This window comes from Chironomus tepperi, unplaced genomic scaffold (assembly GCF_022539635.2).
Source record: "Chironomus tepperi strain 1889 unplaced genomic scaffold, CSIRO-AGI_Ctep_v1 contig_388, whole genome shotgun sequence".
NCBI classification, from domain to species: Eukaryota; Metazoa; Arthropoda; class Insecta; order Diptera; family Chironomidae; genus Chironomus; species Chironomus tepperi.
Window position 1 is genome coordinate 1 of NW_027226510.1, and position 26,484 is coordinate 26,484.

At 34.7% G+C, this 26,484-nt stretch overlaps 1 protein-coding gene across 1 annotated transcript; it reads left to right on the forward strand.

Moving 5' to 3' along the window:
• Positions 1-8,883: 8,883 nt before the first annotated feature.
• On the forward strand, positions 8,884-26,059 carry LOC139096408 (uncharacterized). The gene is made up of 4 exons (XM_070648112.1): positions 8,884-9,012; positions 10,180-10,319; positions 20,023-22,193; positions 23,403-26,059. The coding sequence occupies exons 2-4, from the start codon at positions 10,229-10,231 to the stop codon at positions 23,526-23,528; spliced, it is 2,388 nt and encodes a 795-aa protein (XP_070504213.1). The 5' UTR covers positions 8,884-9,012; positions 10,180-10,228; the 3' UTR covers positions 23,529-26,059.
• Positions 26,060-26,484: the final 425 nt, after the last annotated feature.

Below are 26,484 nucleotides of genomic sequence, written 5' to 3' on the forward strand. Positions count from 1 at the left end.
TATTATGGATGAATGAATAAATATTATATTGTACATATATACATATATATGAAAGGGAAAAATTGTAACAAAAGCTGTTGATACTTTTCTCTCTTTCCCTTCTTTGAATTGCTTTTCTACTCTCTCGAAATTGATAAGTGCTATTGGATTTACTTTGTCTTGATAGGCTTAATGCCACTTAAATGAGAGTTTGATAAGCTTACTTTTGGTTGATATATGAATGGAAGAATTTTTCCAGGTCATATATTACGTCAGGTCACTTATTAGAGTCAATCATTTATTATATAATGCAAAAATTTGTCCATTTGACTCCGATTACCCCTTTGTAATAAAATCTCAACCCTCTCATCCTTACACTTACTGGAACCATGCTCCAACTTAGAGACTAGGTTGCTACAAAAAGCTTTTCATAAGCCTCTTTTGATGATCGAATCACAAAGTTTATAAATATTCTTCATTACCGTCCTAAGCCATGTGGCTGTCCCTCATCCTAAAGAACGTTATGTATTTAAGAAACGACCCCTAACCCCAGCAGATAAATAGTGTGCAAAGTAAACTATGATTGACGCTCACGAACATGCTCATCAAGTGCATGCTCATTAATATGAGCAAGCTCTCGAAAGCATACTCCTTGCCTGTTAGGGTAAAGGAGAGTTCTTAAATGATATTTCTCAATAAGTGTTTTAAGCCTTAATTTTTTTTTTTTTTTAAAAAAGCCTCTAACTTTCTTCCCGAATAGCACAAGTATGTTCATTGATCCTAATTTCGGGATAAAGGGTACAAATTGGCATGACTGGCGTTACTCTGGCATGGTTCCAGATTAAAAACAGATCCGGCACCAAGTCAGAGACCTAGTCGGAACGAAATTTGAAATACTTTGGTATATATTGCAATAATTTAAGAGAATGTTGCAATTTTTTCCCGAAAAATCCTAGAAAAATGAAGAATTTTTGTGCTAACAGTTGATCCTTAAAACCTCTTGAATAAGCCCCTGCGTCAAGTCATAGTCACATCGACCTGGGGCTGGATTATTGATCGATTATTCGATTTTCGAATTATTTCATGAAGATAAATTCTTAAATTTGAAGCTCGCATTAAAGTCGTACCTAAAATATTCCGTAATTAACGAATAATCCCCATTAAATTTTCAACTTAGTTACCCAATAATCTCATAAAATGCGCTCTTTATCCTCTAATCTCACAAACAAAAATCATTTGTTTCCATCGTACGATCTCTAACTCCAGATAATGCAATGAAAAATATTTTCATTTTTTTTTGTGTCTTGTTTACCAGTTTTAATGCCACTTGATACTTTTCCCATAACTTTCTCCATGTACAACTTTCTCTCTACATTTTGTTGCCTTCACATTAAATATTCTAACGATTCCATTCGATACTTTTATCATCGTTGTTTTGTACTCCTCTTTCTCATTCCCTCATTTCCGTTCATCTGCTTGCATATTTAACTTCCTCATTTCACATGCTTAACATTTACAATTCTACTTTTAATACTACTAAATCCGATCAAGCTCAGTTTGGCTTTCACATAACAATTGTGAATAAAGATGTGAAAATTTAATGAGCTACAAATGCAGCAGTAGCAAAATGAGGAGACGGATACCATGAGAGACAGAGATAGATGATAAAAAAAAGGTAGCAAGTGAGGTAAATTCTTATACTAAGCTTTTGCTTGACTTTATATGAATACAAAATAAGGTGGAACTTTCATCTTTTGCTTATTCCGAAAAAAGTATTAAAGCAAATTCTTCTAAACACGTGCAAGACTTAAAAGCTAAAGATAGATGGGAATGGTTGAAAGTTTAGGATGTGATGGATATGGATGACTTTGGGGCATTTTGGGATATATTGAAGACCGATTGATTGAGAATCTAGTAATGCTCTGTTCCTGACCTGAACAAACAGGGAGCATGCTCATGATTATACTTACAAAATTGAGCATGATCATTTGAATTGCTTGAGTATACTCATGAATACGCTCATTTAGATGAGTAAGCTTTTGACTGTTAGGATGAGTGAACCTAAAATCATAAGATCAGGCTAGTATCTAGTAAATTATGAGCTCCAAGAGCGTACTCAGAAAATGGGAGATGTGACCCCGATTCCAACCTTCAGAGCCTTTCACCCCTGAACACGCCGCTGATTAGTTCTATCTAGTGCACTCCAGGGTGGTATGATAGAGTCACAAATAAATGATACCTTACTTTACTTCCTTGGCTGGGTCGCACGAGGGCCCATTGCCGCGTACTTTAAACGTCTGTAGACAGCTCTATCTTTCGATAACTTCTGCCAATTAGGGATATTGAGAACTCTAGCGTCCTTATCAATCCAGGACATTCTCGGTCTTCCTCTTGATCTTTTGCCATCCTAACAGACAAAGAGAATACTTATAGGTACCATAGTGGAATTAATTCAATTTCATGAAAATATGATCTCAATGTTATTCGCTGCCATCTCCTAATTATGTCATTTTCCATTTATATTGGGTCTCATTTGCACTTATTACGTCCTGATGGTGGAAGCTAGCTACCAGGTTCAGGATGGGAGGTTATGGATCACAATTGATCTGTACGACCAGAGAAATAAGTAAGACAGTTGATTGAGTGGGTATTAGATCTGATTTCCAAGAATTTCATCGTCAATTTTCGAATAACCTCTTTATTCTGTGACATAATACCTAAACTATCCCCAAAAATTCCTCACATAAAAGCATTCATCAACCAACTTTTTCATCATTCCGCCCCAAAAAAACTTCATCATTAACTTTTTCTCTATTTATTACTCATGCTTGGATGCCATACATGCTCCTTGTATTAGAAATCTATAAATAGTTGCTGCTCACTTCCATTTTTATCCAAAACAATTTTTTTTTCCTTTTCATACCAAAAAGAAAAAAGTATCAAGGCAACGATGCAAGACATTTCTGGTTGACTTCATATTATTCTCAGTGTTCTTAAACTCCGCATGCCACTTGTATTGTTTTGTATTGAGATTTCATCTATTCTGACCTGCCTTTTTCTTTACTGAACTTTTTATAAAAGGATGTAAAAGCAGCAAGGGGTAGAAAGGTCTGCTTATTGAGATGTGAAAATTATCATGCTGAACTGCTGTCTTTGTTAATATTTTTTTTTTATTTTCATTAATTTGTCAGATGGCTCCTCGATAATGAATCCTTTTTATTTGGGGAGAGTTTAAGAAAATTATTAAGATGTCTGCAAATAATTTGGGGATGAGATCAAGCTAAGGTCTTAAAATGAATTTGTTGATTTTTGATGTGATTTCAAGCTAATGAAAATGTTTATTTTGGTAAAATATGAGATTGTGGTGTTGGGGATGGGATTCTAAGAGAACTGAACAGGTGTAGATCTAAAACAGGGGTGGGGGTCAAGGTGGGGGTTTGAAACTTTAATAAAGATCAGTGCTGGGCAACTTGTGAACTGCGGCACATTACAATGCTGCCAAAATTGTTTGAAAATGTCATGAACTGTATGTCGTATGTCGTTTCAGCTATGACTTGCTAAAAAAGTGTACCGCGGCACACAGGTTGCCCACCACTGATATAAAGGCAGTTTGTCCTTAAAGCTAACTAAATGAATCCTTCAAAACTACAAAAAATCTAAATTACCATACTAATTAAACTCTAATTTTATATTGGAACTAGCATCTCCATACCTTCTTCCTTCCAAAAATTCACCAAAACTTAAAGCAGAGGAACTGACAAAAATTTAAAAAAAATTTAATAACTTTACGAGCCATCTCATTTTCATGCCATGATTTTCATGGTATTTTAAGCACTGATAATTTGCAATCCTTTCATCATCATATATGAAGATATTTTTCAAGTAAAAGGTAACGACTAAGAACACATCATGCATGATAATCCTTCCATAGAATCTTCTTATACTGTAATAAATTTTTGATTAGCATAAATATCTCAATCCCTTGTGTACATCTTCGTATGTTTACAAAATATATTAAAATGAGAGAAGAAATATGTATAAGAAGTAAATGCATTAATAAGCTTCAGTATATCCTCTATCTTTTTTTTTCGTAAACTCTTTATCATACATAATAAAATCAGTATGAGAGCAAATTGATTAAAAACATTCGCTTCTATTTTGTGCTTGATTCACAAAGCTCTACATACATAAATAAGTAAATTTTGACAAAAAAGAAAGAAGAAAAGATAGTAGGGAAGTTGTTGATGTTTAATGGGATAGTGAGTGGACTAGAGCGATTTTTCTTGGAAGACATAAAATAAAATTTTATTTGAGGTACGTGCTGCAATAATGTCTGATATTTGGAGACGGGGATTCACATGATTGGTGATACTCTTTAGATACCTAAATAGGAAACAGTTACTAATTTAGTCAAACAAAGAACACTAACTCAAGGGTAAAGGAAACTTGAAAATTAACCCGAATTGTCCGCTTTTAACTCGATTTCAAACTCAATTATGTGCATTTACGGACAAGTTCCACCCCTTGCACTAACTTAGTCAAGTCCAATTTCCAACATTACATAATACACAGCTTACCACCAATTCAGGCTTCAAATATTCTAAGAGACTAGTTCAATCTTTTGTGGACGGTACCGTGATACTTTCAGGTCCGTTCTGACAATATTCCAATCTTAAGTAAATCGTGTATCTCACGTCCTTATTCACGAGCTACATATACTTCAAATTCCCGACCTTCTCTTTAATCCAACGTTATCCAAAGCACCAATTCAGGCTTGATCTCGTACAATAAGCAGTCAATGTACATAAATTTCCGAAAAAGGACAAATTTGTATATGACCAGATTTGAACCCACGACTTTCGAGTATCCAATTCCAAATTGAGCAATGCAACTTACCAATTTGACAAGCAAAGCAGTTAACTGTTTATATACATACATGAGCGGAACACTGACTAGATTAAAGTCTAGCCAACTCAATATAAGTCAAATTGTCTTTATTGAACTCTAATCAACTTGATTTAAGTTCAGTCGACTTAATTTAAGTTCAGTCGAATTGATTTAAGTTTAGTCCAATTTATTCAAGTCCAATCGAATTGATATAAGTCGTATTAACTCAATTTGGATCGAGTAGACACAATTCAAGTCTTCTTCAAACTATGGTCAAACCAAATCCTAATTCCAATGGCTCTCATTCAAATTAAAACAGCTAAATAGGAAAATAAAGAAGCGAAGTTAAGAAAAAAAAACATATTTTGAATGAATAAGAGAATCTGAAATGATATTATGGTTAAATGAGGAAGTTAAATGGGATGTATAAAGGATACAAATAATATCATTTCGGCAAATGTGTGTATTTGGCTCTCAACATAAATTCCGAATGTCTCATGCCCATATAAAGTCACATCTACACACATATACGAATATAATATAATAGTGACGCCAAGGAGACGCACCAATAAAAATTGATGAATGTGAAAATCCTTTGAAATTTTGTGCTAATAGAAATAGCAAAGCCAGCCTCAAGGCAATAAGCATTAAATAGCGAAATAATGTCATTTTTTTGCCCTTCAAACTTGAATCTGTCTTCTTTTTTTTGGAGCAAATAACGACGACTTAAGTTAATCACATTAAGCCCAAATGTTAGGATGATATCTTTAGTGACATATCAGTGGGGTAGATTGTGTGACATTGGCGCTCTTTCTCCATCTTCTTCTCAATTACTTTTATATTGTTGCAAAGCTGATATAAAAGATGCGATAATGTTTTTCCTTTCGAGACGGAATTAATTTTATTTTATTTCATTTCTGAACGCAATTTTTTTTTTGGGAAGATTTCTTAAGATTTGATCTGAATCAAAGCAGCACAACTAAGATACTTATTGTATTTAGTCTAGAATGATGCATTGGGAGTTGAAGTGACTCGGTGGCGGAATGGTTTAGTACTTTGGTACCTAATTATTGCAATATATTGACCAAGTGGTCATGGGTTCGAGACTCGGCAGGATAAATATTTCACTTGTTCTTTTTCGAATCATGTGTATTGGAAACTGCAGCTCCACAGCCACCTTTATAGAATACAGAAAGTAATGCCATCAAAGGAATAGTTCTGGTCCAACTTAAAATCCGGAAGTCTACTGAGTGGATGGCGTATCCTCAGTTGTTAACAATTATTACCCCAACATACAAGCATATGCAAGTGAGCATGCTCATTACTTACTTACTTCCTTGGCTGGGGCGCACGAGGGCCCATTGCCGCGCGTAGGGAATGTCTAAAGACGGATCTATCCTTCGAAACCTTCTGCCAGTTCAGCATGCTCATTGGAACCGTAAAATGCTCATTGAATGAATATGCTTGTATGCTATGGTAAGTCGTCAATAGCTCTGGATGATCTTCATGATCTAAATAGATTAGGGTGCTTATTGACTCATAGGATGAGAGGTTTGGTCTGAACCAACTGAAATTTCGGACCAAGTTCTTCAATTTGCTAGAATTTTCAAGTCAACAAGTCTAAATGCGCTTTAATTCCGAACATCTACAAAACAATCTCCCAAACTTTTCTCATTCTACCCTCACCACATTCCGTCTCTATTTCCATCTCAATTGATGATTCGAAGATATGTCTAGTTTACAACATGCAAGCCAATGGCAAGAAAAAAGGCAATTTACTCTATGTTGATTTCATGTAAAAGTAGTTCGCTTTTTGGGGGAAAAATTTAAATTTAATCTAAATAAAAAAAATTATTCAATCGCATATTTTCTTGGTCCTATCATGATGTGAAGGAATTGAAAATTGTTAAGGTCGCCAGTATGAAGTTAGCTTCATATATGCATAGCAGGCAAATAATCACATTTATAGAAAATTGTTACATATATTTATGGAAGCTAGGAATTGTTGGTATCTAACTGTATACATGTGGATGGCTTACATATATCCAAAGCCATAGAAAAAGAGTATATTCAAAAATTTGACATGCAACATTTTATCTAAAATGACAATGTTGAATGGTACGAAGTTTCATGGCTGTTTTCTTTACAAAATTAAGATTTAATGTGATGTATGTTGCGGATGCGTGTGATATATACTTTTTGTATTGTGTGCTCAGCAACAATTACATTATCGTTAGGAGATTACAGAATAATTTTTTGAACAACAAAAAAAAAATTTAGGCATGGGGAGACATTAATATATCGTATACACCATATGTCTATTCATGATGTGCATCTGATAATAATTTGATTTATTTAAATGAATCCTTCTTTTTGGATGCTTTTGAAGTGACATTCTTGTAAATGTGCGTCTTTTATGAATATAAATGTGCTAAAAATTGTCATTTAATGGTTTTGTGGAATTAATTGAATTCGTTAGAATTCTGGTGAGTAAAATAAGTTCAAGTTGAGCTATTAAGGCTTACGTAATGAATTAAATAATTTGAGTAGCAGAAATTGGGCAATCGATCCAAAATTTGACACCAGGCGGGTGCGAATCTTACTTACTTACTTCGCTGGTCGTGCAGATCAATTGCGATCTACTACCTCGCCCAGGTGTCGCCTGAAGTTGACTCTGACGTTACCTTCCATTTAGCAATTTTCAATACCAAGTGCAACACTATCTCTATGGGCAGCTAAATTCCAAGTGTACTTTGACGAGACTTAGACGAGACTCTGTCGGATTTAAATTGAATCTGACTCCAAATCAGAGTCACGATGACCTGGAGTCGGATATTTGATCCGTTAATCAATTTGTGATATTCGAGTAAGCTCACTTATAGTGAAAACATTTTATAACTATAGTATTGTACATGCATAGAGATGAAGTTCAATAGATCAGCCCCAATTGGCGCATACATATTGAAAACAACTGAATTTTCCAATTGAGTGTCACATGGTTCCTAGAAAAACGTTGCCTCATCATCGTGTTAGCTTACACGTTAAGGTTTAGACAGTGCCATTTACATGAATTAACCCTAAAAATTTCCTTAGGGTTTACAAAAAGAAAGAAAAATTCAGAAAATATGGATCTGGTTTGCAATATTGTAACTGTTTTCTAAGCTTTTAGAGAGAACACAACATTTCCCTCACACTTTTGCTCAAGTTGAGCGACTTAAGTGGGATTTGAACCAACGCTTTCGCAATTACGCAATCATAATCATAATGGTCTCTCAAACAGACAAGGAGCATGCTCATGAGTATGGTCTCAAAATTGAGTATACTCAATTGTAATGATTGAGTATATTCATGAGGAGTATTCTCAGGTTTAGGTGAGTATGCTTGTTGTCTGTTAGGGGTCTCTTAAACCTTCATCGCTATACAGTCATCATGCAGCCTCAAATCCAACTTAAAGTCAACAAATATTCCTCCTAACACATTGAATTCAATAGAGTTCACATTTGGTAGTCTCAAAAAAATACATTTCTACTAAAAAAACATTGCTTTAAGCATCATCCCATACAAAAGCATATCATGACAACCAGATAACTACTTTGAAAAGGAAAAACACATTTCACTAATTTAATTTCCAGCTTCACACAAGTACAAAAGAGAGAAAAGATCTCAAAGCAGATCTCAATTTATTTTGCTAAAATTCCATTTCACATAAGTACGCACATAAGCTAGCTAACAAAAAAAGTCACAATAGACTAAAAGAGAAGTTGAAAGTAATGTCCCACAGCACGATATCATGAGATACTTGTCTGAAGTACAATTTTCTTTCCTTTTTTATTCTCATTCACTTCATCGCTTAGTGTATTTTCAAGTATCCCCTTAGTGGTTGGGTAACAAGAAGAAAATAAAATAAAAATGTGAATACATAGCTGAAATGCGATAAACGATGACCAAAAGTTATTTATGCTCTTGTTGATTTTTTTCCTCACCCTCTTGTCATTTCTGTTCTTATTTTTATTTCCATGTGCCGTATTATATAGCTCGAGTATGTCAACCACAAGATGTAACATTACACCTAAAAGCCGGCAGCTATCCAGTGATAAGCCCAGAGAACATTACCTTTCCAAAGCACTTTTTAAGTGCTGAACAAAGGTTGGTGTGTTAATTTATGACATACTTTTATTGACTTGATATATATATTTTTTGTGAGTGTGTGTGTGTGTGCGCGCGATTAAATGTGAATATTAGGGTGTGCCAATAGTCTTGTACCTTCAAAATATTTAGATTGTGTCAATATCAACCAGAATGGGCAGGTTTTTTTTTACTGGCTGTATGTCTTGTTGGATAACCAGCCTAAATGTTGTGTCCTTTGAAAAGGATATCCTAGAGGATCTACAGAAATAGTCAGAGGTCGAATCCTAATTAAGTTCACAACAGTTCGCAAAGAACCAATAGAAATTTGTATGAAATGCTATACTTCACAAGTGCCAACAGTCAAAAAATCCATGCAATTTTTAGTCGATAGTAATTCAAAGCAAATTCAAGTCGAGTTCTCTGTGAGTGGGACTCTGTGAGTGGGACTCGAACCAACACATTGTGCAGATCAAGCTGCATGTTTCTACCAGTGCACTATCGAGGGATATTCGACTAAATGTCAGATTGGCATTCATAAATTATATATTTTCAGAATTCCGTATCATTAATGACCTATTCCAGTGCTGTTCAATCAATGTTTTTGTGCCATGGCACACCTCAATCCTAGAAATATTTTGTAGCACACCAGTATATCGTAACATACAAGTGTGTCGTGGCATACAACTGTATCGGGGCATACTATCACTTCGGAACATACAAGTGTGTCGTGGCAAACCAGTATGTCTCAACACACAATTTGCCCGCCATTGACCAATTCTAACGTATTTCAACAAAATTCTAAAAAATCCTTAATATTCCAAAAAAATTCAAAATTTTTATTGGCACATCCTTATCAGAACTCCATACGCACACAAACTCTTTAATATCCCGCAATTTCACTGTCAAACATTTTTTTACTCATGGTAAATTTATTTGTAATGTTTGTATGTCCTTCCATTTATTTCGTACATGTATATATATATATATCGACAATCGCATACAATACATTACACATTACGATGAGGATCTGAATGTTTATTTTATGGAAACGACGATCAATTATGATTATTTTTCACATATACTCTCTATTCTTATCACATTTTTTTCCTTTTTTTTGTATGCTTCTTTTATCCCTTTTATATTTATGTCAAACAATAAAAAAAAATCTATATGTATTGTGTATAGGTACGAGATTTACACACTTCAATTTAAATCAGATGGAGTGACACGTCGAATGACAATTGATGGACCACAACCGGACAATTGGTTTGCTGTCGCATTCATTTCATGGACAGATCCGAACAATGATAGAATCGAGCAGCAAGGTAATTATTATGGAATTTTTATTGTAGGGAGAGTTTTTAAGTTACGTAGTGGTGAAAATTGCGTACTTAGATCCTCTCCTTCTGCCACAGTGTTGTCCAAGTTGTTTGTCGCGGCGCACAGAAATGACATGATACGAATGTCGTGTACGGTTTGAAGCTTAACACTAAGATGTGTCGTGACGCATTAAAGTTTGGACAACACTGCGCTACCTTAACGCTTTGTATCAAAATCTGGACTCCGTAACTCTCTCCTAATCCCCACTCTCCGCTAAGGGTTACCCTTCTCTCCCCTCCCCCGAAAAGGCCTTCCCCCACTCTCTTACTCCTCTCCATTGCAAATTATTACCTATTCTTCCTCCCATCTCCTCTCCCGCTTAGTCTTCCCCACACTCCCTTCCTTTTCCTGCTGAGTCTTACCCAACTGCACCCCATAGCGTTACATAATTTCCAAACAATCCCATATTTCTGTGGGGACACATGAGTTTGTGTAATGTAAAAATGTATCACGTCCAGACAGTTTTTGTGGTGATTTTGGACATAATTAAGTAAAATTCAACATAAAATTAATTAAATTAAATAAATTTAAAATCAATTTCCCCACCCAGAATCTTTACACAAGCTCATTGTTTCCTTTTTAATCACTAAACATAATATCCATCCCCAATTTTTTTTTCGGCGTTCACCGTTCACACACATTTTAATTTGCGAACGATAATTACTATTTATTCAGCTTAATTATTTATGGATAATGTGCCTCGAATAACGACATTTAGTTACGGGGGTACACAAAAGAATGAGAAGAAATAATGAAAATATTGCCATTTTTTTCTTCTTTTACAAACTAACTGTAATTAAAGGCTGTAATTAATTGTTCTCCCTCACCATCTCATCTGCTTTTGCCTTTTTTTGTGCGTTTTAAAAAAAGTATAAAAAACTGGCAAATGAACGAAAATGACAAAGGAATCCAATGTAATGAAACAGAATCATTAATGTTGTGTCAGCCCTTGAGCATATCCCCCCTCCCTTTTGTAGCACAGCTTTGTCGTAAAGAGAACTTGAAAATGAGGGGAAAAAAAATTGTTGGATGTACACCAAAGATAATTTTTTTAGAATTAAAAGGGGAGAAATTTTTAAAAATGGTTAAAGTCAGGCTTTGAATATGGGCGATGAAGAAAATCAATTTTAATAAATTTTGAGTACATTTTGATTAGGTTCTATTGATCCAAAATAAAAAACATAATTCACAATAACAGGATCCCGGAGCAGGGACTCGAACCAATGTCATACGACTCTCGGTAGCATGCTTCTACCATTGAGAAATCGAGGGTTATTTGACTATATTGCTAAGTGCCATATATTGGCTATTATGGGTAGGATTTCCAAAAACGGAAATTATCCAGAGAATTTCCGGTCCCCGTTCCCGATTCCCGAAATTTTACGGGAATGGGAATTCTTGAAACCCTAATTATGGACCACTACAGAGCAATATGACAAGATGTTACAGGAATCTCATTGCATATGTGAAAGTTAATCGAGTGAGGGTACTCCAGGCCTCCCGCTCAAGCATAGAGCTACAGACTCGAACCCAACTTGAATTGCTCCATTGATGACGTTTCTACGTGTAGCTTTCAAAAGATAGCTGTAAGCTCCTGTTCCTAATTATATCTTTTGAGAAGAGGACAATTGACATGTGCTGAATCTCGTGTGTTCAAGACCCAAGTAATCGCTAATTCCATATCTACCTTATTTGTTAATCTCCGCTCATTTAACCCTTTAAAACGTGAACACAATACATGAACAATTGCACTAAATCTTCAAAGAATACTCTTGAGCATCCAAAGAGAATCATGTAAAGCTTTTTCTTACTGTTCAACACCTTCAAGTTCCTCAAGCAAAGTACATCATAAAGATTCTCAATATCAATTCCGTTTTAATATCAAGGAAACTAATTGAAGAAACTTAACGATGCTTAAACGTGCACCTGAACTACACAAATGCCAAAGCTAAATTAAATGAAAAAGGAAGATATACAAAAAGGAATTCCATCAGATACAAATGGCAGCGAGAATTGCAGGCAATAAGCGAAAGCTTAAAGCTGAAGAAAGTGTAAAATAATGAAAGAGGCCAAAAGAATGAGGGAGAAAAGAGGAAGTAGAAGAAAAGACATAGAACCAAGAAAGAGAAAAAATTTAAACATTAGAAAGATAACAGAAGCTTGTTGTAAAGGAAAACGTATAACAGAGAAGCAAAATTAGCATCATCAACTTTTTTAAATGGTTTTAGACATTTAATGACTTTTTTTTTTCTTGCTGCCAGAACGGAACAATAATAAGAATCTGTATATGTATGTATTTAAGATGAGCGCGTAGGCAAAAAGCTAGTTTAGGAGTGGACTAATTGCTGATGAGATTAGTGCGGTTTTCTCAGATTATTGTGGATTATTATGGAAATAAGAGCGAGCGGACAAAGAGACATGCTTAAGGGTATGCTCTTAAAATTGAGCATGAGACGCTCACTTTGATGGGTTTTTAGGGAAGTCGGGATTTGATATGGATTGTTTTGCCGACAAACCGAATTGATGTGACTAGACCAGGGACTAGACTTTCCCTGGGATCGAACCCGGGTCGTTAAAACGGTAGTCCGACGCTCTAATCATTTGACCATTGCCGCTTTTTTGCTACCTCACACGATTGACAAGAAGTAAGAAGCTTTTTGGAAAATATGTGAATTCTTCATGGCTCCCAATCAGTCGGTACACTTTGAAATGTTGCCAATTTGGTGATGTGACAGTATACTTAAAACCAAGTAGCATTCATTTGGCAAATTTAGATGATTTCGACAAGTGGTTGCTTTTTGGTTCTAAGTATACTTTTGTCTTATCTCCTTGGTGGCAACATTTCAATATATGTCGATTAGGGTTAAGTCTCTTTGACCTCGGTTTATAAAAGTCCATTTTTTAGAAAATTTAATTTACCTTCACACAGGAGCATACCCTAGCAGACGAAGAGAACGCTCTCAAGAGCAGAGTAAGCTAAGAGCAACGCTCATGAGCATACTTTTTTAAAAATTGATAGTGAGCAAGCTCACAAGAGCATGCACTTTGCCTGTTAGAGGTAGTCATGGTCTCCACTTTAGAAGGTATTGCCGCTCCTTCCCCTTATCTTAGAATTGGAAAATTGTAGCGGCATATAGCTTTAAACCGCGCTTTTCGCCGTAAAATGTGTAAATATCACATATCACCGTGCCGTCAAGGTAACTTAAGCTAAAATGGTGACAAAGGGGGTGGTAACGGACACATTGTGCTGCACGGGATCACAAAAAGAATTCATCATTGCTTCTTGAAGCTTTCAAATTTTCACAATTTTCCACTTCCAGAGAATCCGCACTAAAAATAAAATAATCCATTAAAGACAAGCAAAGAAGCTTGAAAAATTCCAATTTTCATTTTCTCTATTTCTTGCTTGACGTGTTCCTGAGTGTAACATTTCGCAGCAGCCTAAAGGTATTAAGCCATATACATAAATGCTGAAAATACACAAAAAAATATATATAAATGATAATGACGTGAGATTAAAATAAACATGATGAGCTTGTGAATCACATTTTAAATTGTAATGTATAATCGCTTTGTGAACGGCAATTTGCAAGAAATGAAATCGATTATTCAGAATGCTTTACTTCTTCGCTTGTAATATCATTTTATATCTCTCTTTTTTCTGTGAAATTATAAGGAACACAAGAAGAATAATAATAGCAAAAAAAATCATTGAAATGAGAATTTTTTTCATCATCTGTGTATAAGGAATTGGATTTCTTTTTTCAAGCTTTAGATTCAAAAGCTCTTTATTTTTTTTGCTTTACGATAGAACTATAGTCAGCAGTAAGTTGATTGAAAACTATTGTCATTTCATACAGACTTCATTCCAATTATTTCTACTTTCTTATTACATCCGATGCTTATATTGGATGTCTGAATTGTCTGGGGACATGAAACGCATTTCTTTAGAGTGCTTGATCTGAATTATCTTTTTTTAGTGAGAATCTAACTATGGAAACCAAAAATTATACAAGTTAATTAAAATTTAATGTCTTATGACAGTCATTTGTGTGCTACATGGAGACAGCTTCCAATTAGTTCTAAAGAGGTCGAAGCCGACCTTAGTCGATTAAAGTCAACTTTAGCCAACTAAAAATGAATCGGCTTCGATTTCTCGTTCTAATAAGAGAGCTATAACAGCCCTAAAAGCTCAGTGGCATTATTCATGTGTGTCACTGGTGCTGCTGTCTTACAAAAAGGTTCATTTTAGTCAATAAAGTAACCTGTGAACAAACGTGACATTTGATCCTGGAACCACTTTTCTACTAAATTATACTGTGAAGGCACACGTATGTTTTCTCGCTATCGGAATCAAGATCGCGATATCTCGAAAAATTCCGAAATTTTTCGATACCGAGTTTTCGAGAAAGTACAGGCACACAGCTTAGAAACGCCCGTAAATCGGATGACATAGTCGATGTGACTATCCCGAATACTCATCACAAGTCGGTTAGTCGATCCCAAATATGGCATGGGACCAACGTGACACTGGTAAGAGGCAGAATTCAAATCATACCCGACACCAAGTAAGAATCACGTCAACCTAGAATCTAGAGATCTATTTTTGATCGATTGACCAATTTAAGCTATTTGAGTATGTCCTTTATCCTCCTGTAATTTTACCTATATTGTAATCTAAATTACTCCGGGTAAATTTCATTACCATCATTACTTGAGTCAATATTTTGAGCTTTTCGGGTAAGCCCTAAGGACAGTCTCATGCCGACCAGGTGATGAGCCTGGTGGTTTAGGTGATTTAGCCTTTTCTAATCCGTCTACCTTTCGGACTTCCAGCCATCCAATAAGAAGCCATTTCTCATCTAAAAAGATGCTACAAATTAAAAGAAATCCTCTTCTTATTCTTACGTCTATTCTCCATCTCATATTTCAGCTTCTTTTGCTATGAAAAATTACTATCGACAATTTTCTATTATCTCTATGAAGAAGTCTATCATTACGAAAAAAATGTAATGAGATTTTGTGCTTATATAACATTTTTCTTTCAATACGATGATGCTTGCATTATCATAAATACATATACATAAGGCTAGAATATGAAGCTTTTATATTGATCCCCGTGGCTACTTAATAAAATATTTTGTGCACATGTGGTCAGATTAGTTGAGAATTAGGATAGATATATCTCGATCATTTCTAATTATTGGCAATGATTTACTGATAAATTGCATTAATTATTATTATACATCTCGAATATTAGATTATGTTTATGTTAATGTATCAGCAATTTAGTGTAAGGATTAAAATTTTGTCGGGTGACTTGACATTTTATTTTGATTAAATATTATGGGATATATATTGGATATATTGTTAATATCATTTGAGTGGCACAGAATGAAGATTGGCATTGCAAGCTGTCAATTAATAAAAGCTTATGGTATCATATTTTGTTGCAAATGCAATACTTGTTCCATGACCATTCATTTATGGCAACTATCGAAAAATGGGTAAATTATGGATTGAGAGTGTCTATAGAAGCTATATGCTAGGTATGGTGTATTATTCTAGGATGTTTAAATTACATAATGTTTGGGCTTATGAAATATGAGCTGAAGACACTGCAATTTGTAATTTATTGTACCAAACCCTTTACGACTAGAATTTACAGTGGTATCTAAAGCATTTGCAATCTTGCCACATTCTATGGAATTGAATACGTCATAAGACTTGATGTACAAGATTCTTTCAAGAAAACTATCCAGATGCGAGTATATTCTTGTGAATATACTTAGTTATGGTGACACATTATGCAAGGGTCAGGCTCTCCAGTGGTACAGTACTGTACTTACTGTACTTACTGTATTTTCCATACAAGTACAGTAAGTATTGTAAATATTGTACTGTCCTTTCTATACTTTCATATAAATTCAAAAAGTACAGTAAGTACAGTAGTGCACTTTTAGAGTGTCTGACCCTTGACATTATCTCTGAAAAACCTCAAAACTGCATCAATCACACGAACTAAGCTTTAACTATTTACTTTCTTACTTCACTGGCCGTACAGATCAATTGTGATCTATGGCCTTGCTCAGATGGCTCATAAAGCTGTTAGTCCGCCAATTTCGAATTCCAAATGCAATACTATCTTAATCGAGCTTCTACCGTGCTAGTAACCCGACATCCTAAACAAGAGTTAAGAAACTCAATGAAGCTTTGCTAATAAAACGACGAATTGGACTTAATATCTTTGGGACGTGAGTCCAAGTGCTCTATCATTTAAGCCACCCCGAGCAACACCAATGAAGAAGACTCCGCAAAACCTATTTAACTAACATCAAATGGAGCCACCTTAGTTTGGCGGCCTCGTGACTTCCAAAAATATATGACTTCCATATGGTGTCAATAAAAGAGGTTTACCGGAGCCTTACAAGCTTCATAATATGTGTCGCTCGGACACTGATGTCATTTCACAGCTGAAACAAAAGTATTGCCATGAATATTCATAAAAATCCAAATTTCCATAGCAATTGGCATTTTTAAATTTACCCATTTTTTATTTAAAGTCAATCGCATCATTTTTCTTCTTTAAAAATTATTAAACTGTCATAGCAACGTACGTAGGCTGCGTCAAAAAAAACAACGAAACAATTTTTCTTTTAGATGAATTTTTAATGAAAAGTTGATAAAGAAAATTTTCCATAAATAAAAATGTTTCGAGAGAGAGTTTGATATGAATATTAAAATGGCAAAAAGCTAATCATCCATAACATAACAACAGAATAAAAAGTTTCAAATTAAAAATGACTGTGACATTTTCGTGGCTGTTTATTTCAAATTTAATTATCATCATTAAAATAAATTTCCATTTTTCATTCATTTGTCGCCCTTTTTTCTGTGTGAAAAATATGGAAAATATTCATTTTCATCTTCTACTCTATCCTATCCTTCACACAGAATATAATTTCCAAATCGGAAAGTATAATCAAGTCGATGATTAATGAATATGAAAAAGAGAAAAGTAATTTTCAAATGAAAGAATTTTCTGATTAAAACTGACAAATAATTATTATGATGATAAATATTTATTATGATAAATGTCTCAAAAAGTCATTGTATTCATTCACAGCATCAGCATTGAGAGCTTTTAACAATAAAATGTATAAAAGCAAAGTTTGAAAGTCCTAGTGACACTCATTGAGGGAATTGAGCGCATTTTTGCTCAATGGTCAGCTTTTTCTATGCGTTCCGTGGCTTTACTTTGTTTAACGAGAGTGGGCTCGCCAGGTCTCACATTCAAACGTTAGAACCGTACCGCCTTAGCGGTTGGGCATAACCAGGAATACACCACGGGGAGGTGGAAGTAGGTACTTGAGAAGGAGAGACTGAAGGGCGGTGAACACCTGTATTACGCGTCACTACCCAAGTAATTTGCAAAGCTAAGGAATGAATGCAATGATCAGCAGTTTGATTATCAAATAACTAGGCAGTCAGTACAATAAACTCACTGCTGATTTAGAATGAGCGCATCTAAATCATGAAGATTCAGTTCCAAACCCAAAATTCTATGTTCTATTTCATTCAATTAATCATATGAATTTTATAGTTTATAACAATTAACTGTTTTCCGCAACTCAAATTTCTAACGGCTCTTAAAAATTCAATTTTTTTGAACAAAAAATTTTGAAATTGAACTTTAAAATTGTATGAAAAATATGAAAACAGTCAAAATATTTTAGAAAAATTAACAGTAAAACTTTTTTGGAAATCTAACGGTCAAGATTTTTTTGAAATTTAACGGTCAAAAATAATTCAAACCTTTGACGAGGGGAAATTTTCAAAGAATTGTGTAAATAAATTGAAAAATTTATAGAAAAATCATTAATTTTAGCATTTAAAAAGAGTTTTAGGCTACCGGACCAGTTGATGAGTCAATAACGCAATAATACGGAGCTAATGCTTCAAATCTGAGCTCTCTACGGTGTCTGGTTGTTGAGATCTCTCACTTCACCAAGCAACCCAACCAGTCAGCCATTCATAGTGAGGTTATAAGCACCAATTCCTTCCAAAAATATGCTAAAAAGTAGAAAAATTAAATTATTAACATAAATTTATGTTCAAACATTAGTCTCGAAAAGAGAAAAAAAAATCCATTTAAATTGCTGAATATATAAAGCACAAATGGAAATGAGAGAAGATATATTGTCACCTCAAATTTATTTCATATAAACCAAAAACCAAAAAACGCAAAACCTACCTACACATTAAAGAATTATACTTTTTTGTGAGAAAAAAAGGCACAAAAAAAACTTTTTTGCTTTTCAATTTAAAATAAATTAAATTTGTGAATAAATAATACTAATGAAAATCTCAATATGGTTGCTATGTCTTCTTTTGGGAGATGAATTTTAATGCTTAATGAGACACTTTGTTCCGATTTTTCATGTTACTGACTCGTTTCTTAATCTAATGTTGCCCAGAACACTAATTTCGTGTTAATTTTGTACATTAAACAGTTGAAGTTTTTTAAACTTTTGAAAAAGCACGAATTTGGACATTTCTGGAACCAAATAGATGACCTTCGAGTTATTACATCAAATCTGAGCTAAGCGTCTTGCTGATTGCTCCATGGAGGCAGTTAACTACTGTTTAGATCAGTTTTATTGAGTTTTGGACTCATCACACAGTCTTAAACCTTGTAATGATTCATAAATTTTATAAATAATGATTGTAATTTCATTTATAAACATACCTGAAGTTGGCTGCGAATGAAAAATTTTATTTGGAAATTTGAATTTAGAATAACCGTTACAAATATTATTTTAAATTCAAATTACCTACTCGAGCGACTCAAATGTAGGGCGGCCATCTGCTGTATTTTTGTCGGGACGCTGCTGTACATTTCTACCTTGCTGCTGTGTCCCGACAAAGCCTCAAAATGTCCCGATTTTATTCAAAAGTGTCCCGATATTTTGCGAATATCCTCTGGCCAGCCTTCTCAAATGAAGCAGACTCTGTCACAGATGTTTTAAGACATTGCTTAACCTCTTCTTTTGACACGAAACAGATGCCGTCTAAAGTTTGCAGCCATGGATTCGCCAAGGAACTTTACTTGTGTCGTAATGAGGTAAAACTGTGATGGTCAACCAATGTGCCTCTGCACACTAGTGCAACGTCAAACTTGTGGGAACTGCTATGAACCCTTTGCCGTGTGCGACTTCGGTCGAGGCTTACCACTAAAGTGTGCCTCGAAAAACAAAAGTTTGTTGAGCTAAAATGTTAATTATGCACAGTAAATAAAAGCGTATTCAGGGTACGGGGTTAGGGTCAACCCTCTCCTACCTCCTTGTTGAAAAAGAATGTGTACTTTACTAGGCTTTTTGTAATAATCCCAAATATTACCCTTCCCCCGTAACATCTACGAAATTAATCGACTTTAAAGACAGTAAAAATTAACATACAAAATTATCAACATCAAGTCCATCCACAAATTCACCAACAAAAATCAAAAAGAAACAATTTTCATCCAATCATAAATCCCATTTATCCCTTAACATACTCCAAAGAATCAAAAAAAAAAAGCAGCATAATCTGAAATAATAGATGTCATGTTCTCATCTTTCTTCTTTTATTTCCCATTCACATCCACAGGACTATCGCCATCATGCGAGACAATACTATTATCAGAAATGGCAGTAACACGAGCATCATCAAAGATACTGAATGCAGACGTGGAGTTTAGTGACATACTATATACAAACGTAAGCACACCAAATAGCTATAAATTTTTTGTGCCACGTAATGTCGACATATGTATATTCAAAATGACAATCACGAAGCCGTGCATTGAATGCAAGGATATGAATTTTTCAGTACAATCTCGTTCGTTGCCAACATCAAAGAACTATTTGCATAGTACGATTATCAATGCTAGTCATATAAATGATGAGATAATTGAATTCTATCCGCATGAAAATGCCTGGCATTATGTCGATTTGAAATTCTTCGAGCAACAAAATACATTTGGTGATGCATCAGTGCATAAAATGAATACATCATCAACAATCATGTCGTCTTCATCGAGGCCACTTAATCCAAATAATAATAATAATAATAATAATTCTAATGCCGTCCATCATATTGAGTATAACATGACGATTGAATTTCAATATAGAAATGAGAATCAACAGCAAAATATCGATGATGTCGTTGCCGATGATATTGATGATGATGATAATAATTTTGTTATTTATGACGGTGACAATTCAAAGGATTTTACGAGATACATTCCACCAATGCCAAAACATCGTTCATTTTATGAGTATCCATTACTACGTCAGACATACCGAGAATTTTTTATGTACGATTATGATTTAGTACCCGATGCAAATGGAAGTGTACCATTGTCAATTAACCTTACATCGCGTACGCCAACATTGATGAAATTTGAAATAGGTGATGTTTATGATATTGGCGGTACGGTAACATTTGCACTTGCCATGAAATCTGACATAATGGGTAGTATGATTGAGACATCGTCATCGTCATCATCCATTCACATTGATTTAAATGGTGAACCGGCAATTGCTGAAAAACTTACAGCAGAGGAAATGAAATTTACCAATCAAACTGTGATTGTTTGTATAAGATTAAATGAACCAGGCATACCGACATGGCCTGATAAATGTACGTATGGACGACATATATTCACAGCAAATGCTATTATTAATAATACAAATGAGGATACCGGAACGTCTGTCGTACACATACCATTTCCTGAAAGCGGTACTTGGTATGTAACATTGGGACTTTTTTGTCATGGCGAGACAATTGAGGCAACGGCACGTACAACAATTATTGATAGCGTAAAAACATTTATACGCTACAATAGACAAATGCTCAAATCATTTAATTCACAATGCTCATGTGTAAAGGAATTGAATTTAAGTCATTATCGTGAATGTTTGGACACACAAGCATGCCTGACTCGTATGAATGAAACGGAGACATTAAAAATTAAAGAATGTCTTATGGATGCAAAATGTACAGCCGCAGAACATGTAAAATTGTCAAAAGCATTCGATATACATCATAAGCGTGCAACAGAGCAGTCAGTTAATGGAAAAAATATTTTAGGCTGCAGTGACGCGAATTGTAATACGAGTATTGCATTTACGCTCGCATCAAATCCATGTGTTACAGGACGATGCGGTCGTAATGGTAGATGCTATCATTATATGAGCGGTGGTTTTGTATTTTCAACATGTTTATGTCTAAAATTCTATAGAGGATGGGATTGCACGGAAGATTCACAAGTGCCATCATCTATTTCGATTCTAGCAGCAAGCTTGATGTTAACACTTAGCAATTTGTTATTTATTCCAAGCATTTATTTTGCCATACGACGTGGATACTACACAGAAGCTATTATTTATTTCTTTGCCATGTTCTTCTCAACATTCTATCATGCCTGCGATTCCGGTGATGAAGAATTTACATTCTGTCTGGTAAAAATAAGCGTCTTACAATTTTGTGATTTCTACTGTGGTTTATTGGCAATATGGGTGACTCTTATTGCTATGGCAAATGTTAGGCCAATATTTGTCTCATTGCTACATATGTTGGGTGCTATACTATTAGCATTCGGTACCGAACTTAATAAACAATCATTATGGGTCTTCTTGGCGCCAGCATTAAGCGGCATTTGCATCGTCTCATTCAGTTGGACAATGAAATGTCGAAAGCATAAAAAAGTTTATCCGTCAAAGAAATATTTTGCTATTTATTTGCCGCTTGGAAGCATCCTTGTTATGATTGGCCTGGTAAGTGATACTTGAAAACATATTTAATGAAAATATTTATATGCTTGAGATGTACGAGAAGTTGTTGAGATTATTATTGAGTGGGAAAAGTGGAATAGACGCATAATATTGAATTATTGGTAGAGTTTTACTTTCAAACTCCAGAAAGCACATATCGTACAAATAGCCAAAAATCTGACTCAATGCTGTTTTGACTCTGGTCTTAAGCCGGATTTTATTCAATCTGGCCTTGCGACTGGGTCACACTAGCCAATTGTCGAATTTTTGGCCATTTTAACGTCGTGTGCCTTCTGAATCAGTTAATCGATTCAAAATTCGGGAGGAGATCGACATGACTCTGGCATAGTTCTCGATATAAATCCTGACACAAAATCAGAGGAGATTCACGTTGATCTAGAGCGGGATTTTTGATCGATCAATCGATTTCTGGAGAGAATCGAGGGTGGGACTAAAGTGTTCAAAGCTCCCCTATCCTTTAGACTACCTCCTGCGGTTCTTTGTCATAGCAATTCAAAAATGGAATTCCATACTTTTGTGGCCTTCAATTGGGAGAGCTTTCAAAAAATTAGTTCAATAGTCAGTCTATAAATCAGTATAAATGGGTTCCAGAAATATTATTGATCCGAAAGTCAAATGGTGTAGATAATAAGACAAATAGCCTGGTCTCAATCCGGCGCAAGTCTGACTTGTGGCCAAATTTCACTGAATCTGGCTGACTTTTTGCTATATCTATACCATATGCTTCTCGAATAATATAATATAGAATGTTTAGGGTGGTTTCGGCTAGTTTCGGGAATAAACCCTAGAAGGCAAATAACGTGCTCTCAGGAGGAGAGTAAGCTGAGAGTAACCAACACGAGAATACTCATCTAGTATATTTAAGTTGGCCTCTCGAGAGCATCCTCTTTGCCTGTTAAGGAACAGTTTGAAAGCTCTTTTGATAATTGTTTAACACATCTATGCAGTCTATTCGGGACAGAGTGACCAAAACTCAATAATATCTCAAACAAAAATTTGCTTCTATAAAAACAACAAAAGAAGCAAAGAGCTCAAGCATATGAAAGTTGAAAAAAAAAATGATAAAACTAATAAATGATTTCTCTTCTTTCCATTCCTTTTCTTTTCATATTTCTTCTCCGCCATTGCTCTTTTATTTTATATTTTTTCCATTCCATCTCCTTCTCCGCATCACACGAAACATATGTTTAGATTTGTTATGCTTTCCTCCAAACGAAGCAAAACTATCACATCGTCCATTCAATTTGGCATATGGTTATGGCCATGAGCATTTTATGTTTGCTACCAAAACGAAAAATGTTTGAAACAAAATGCTAGCAAAAGGCCACGATATATCTTTTGGATTCTGACAATTCATTTAATTCGGGCTCAACATTAGCTTCAACATTGGCATCTTGATCGTAAGCTGTATCTACTATACAACTCATAGTCTCTATTTTTCCACATTCCTATTCCCGTTTTTTGTCTCCCCAACTCTTTTTCCTCCTTTTTTGATGTCATACATACAGCATAACACACATATATAATACATACGACAGCAAAATGTGTTGCCAATATCCAAAAGATATAAAAAGCACAAAATAAGAAGAATGGATGAAAGGGAGCAAATGGCAAATGGCAGATGCAATAGCAGTAGCAACAACGACGACACAGAAGAAAGTTGAGCATATAAAAAAAAATGGGAGAAAAAAGTGTGTCAACAAACTTTTAGAGAATTAATAATGCCATCATGAATCATCTATTTTCGAATAAAAAACAAGAAACAAGTCTATGAAGCCTTATGAAGTACATTATAAGTTTTAAAATCACTGTAAAAATACACAAAAAAAATAATAATGAAAAGCACGACTAATGACATAAAGGATTAGACTTCTGTGCGTTTTGATTAGGATTTCGGGCAGGGTTGCTGTTTTCGGATGTACCTTATTGTTCGTTCAAGGCTGTAGACCTGCATTTTTTGTTGGCAGGGATGCAGTTTTGGATGAATCCTAATTTTGATTGATGTAGAAAAAATTCAATACACATGCATATGCTCAATGAGCATCTTACGGTGCCAATGAGCATCTTACAGCACCGTGTTAGTATTCTCACTTGGTACCGTAAGACCCCCACTTGATACCGTAAGATACTCACTTGGTACCATAAGATGCTCATTGGCACCGTAAGATGCTCATTGAGAATATTCTTGTGTGCTAGAGTAAAGGATTCAATATAAATGCTTAGATCTGCTGCATGAATTGAAATATTTCAGATAAGGTTGTAGAAGACAGCAGATTCAGAAGCATATCCCGGGGAGGTTTTTGAGATCAAATTTTGATTAGATTGTATAGGATTGTGCTTATTTACCCGAGCAACAAAAATGAAGAAGGTTCAGTTACAGATCTGAAAAGCAAGCTCAATTGAAATTTGCGATAATCCGGACCCAGGCCAGGTTGACTCTGGCCTCAGGTTACAATCAAGTCAGCCTGCGGTTCGATTTCAGAAATTTTTAAGTCATGGGCTTTCTAGGGAGCTTTTAAGTGTCCGGTATAAATCTTTGAATAATACCAATTGGGTTCATAGTTCGTGTTGGGGCCATAAGGCTGTTCAAACCACTTCTTTATTTGTATCACTCGAGACAGTTACCTGCTGTAGCTTGTTGATTACCACCAAACGAAAGCCATTTCCATGTCCATTTCTATATATATGACATCTTTATAGTGGATCTTTGGAAACTCCATTTGGAACCTTCTTCATTTGAATAACTCGAAACAGTTCCTTGTCATAGCTTTTTGATTTTTACTGAAAGGACATCCATTTGACACTCATATGACATCTATATAATTGTTCCATAAAAGCTCCGTGGCAGAGACTCCTACATTTGCATCACTCGGTGCAGTTACCTCCCTACCACATTTAAATCAATCCACAACATCAAAAAACTGAAAGCCTAATCCTTTGTGCTTAGCGTGGAAGCCTATAAAAAAAATATGAATAATGTCAAAAGCTTATAATGGTACTCAACTGATAAATGAACTCTTCGTTTCCATCTCCACATCAACATATTATTGTTGCATACTCTCATTCTCGTCGTATTTGCTCTCATATATGTCATCCTATTCATTGAAAATGAATCGCAAACAAGGAATTTAACAAAAAAAAAGATGATGATGATGATGATGGATATAAATGCATATGTTAGTTAATATGAGTATAAAAAATGTAGAATAAATGCAACAGAATCATTCATTTCGAGATGCATTTCGCGGTATAATGAACTTTTTTGTATTTTTTTTTTTTTCATTATAATTTTTTGTGCATTTCAAAGTTCTTTTCAGTTCCTTTTTTTTTGTGAATCAAGATATACGTTGAGTAATAAAAAAGAGAGCATTATATTGTAAGAAATGATTACCTTTATGCTGCACAAATTTTTTTTTGTGTGTGCCGCTTTTTATCCTTCCTTTTTCTAAGCTCGTTAAACGGCTTTTAGTTCCAATATGCAATATACTTATTGTGAATGCATATAATGCAAATGTGATTTCACTACTGTTATTCCACTTTTGTTATCAATAATGTTTGTTTTTCTTGTGTTGAGTTTACACATTCACATGCCCACTCATATTTAGAATTAATTAATTCACTTTTGTTAATTAAATGAATTGGATGTGAAAGAATATTGGAAGTATGAGGGTAGCTGATTGGGTAGTATTGATGTTGGTACTTTATTTGCAAATTACTCAAATTGGATCAAGTTCTGTTAGTCAAGATTATACATTTTATACTGCGGTATAGACCAAGTGTAGACTATCGACTTGCAACTATTGACTTGATCAAGATACTAACTGGCACCAGAGGCGTACTCATGAGACCATTCCTAAAATTTCAATCCAACTTCAAAAAGCTATCTCAAATTGTCTAGCTATGCCTATAAAATACCCCAAACAGAATATGGATTTAAACTTGGTTTTAAAGAACTTTCGATACCGAGACCGGTATTAAGACCGAGATTGGAAAGGAATTTTTTGAAGTCTCGATCTCAACAAATATTGGAAGCAGAGTTGCAAAACAGGTGCCTGTGACAAAACGGTACAAACTCTTACAAAACTGTACAAATTATCATGAATTTGTACGGTTTTCCTGTCTGAGCTCATGTTTTACAATTGTGATCGGAAGTCTTGATCCCGGTCTTGAGAATCTTTATTAACACACTTTGTTAGACTAAATCCAAAAGCTTAGATGAAACTAACGTATATTAGCAATTCAACCAATAAGACCATTCCAAAAGCTTCCTCAA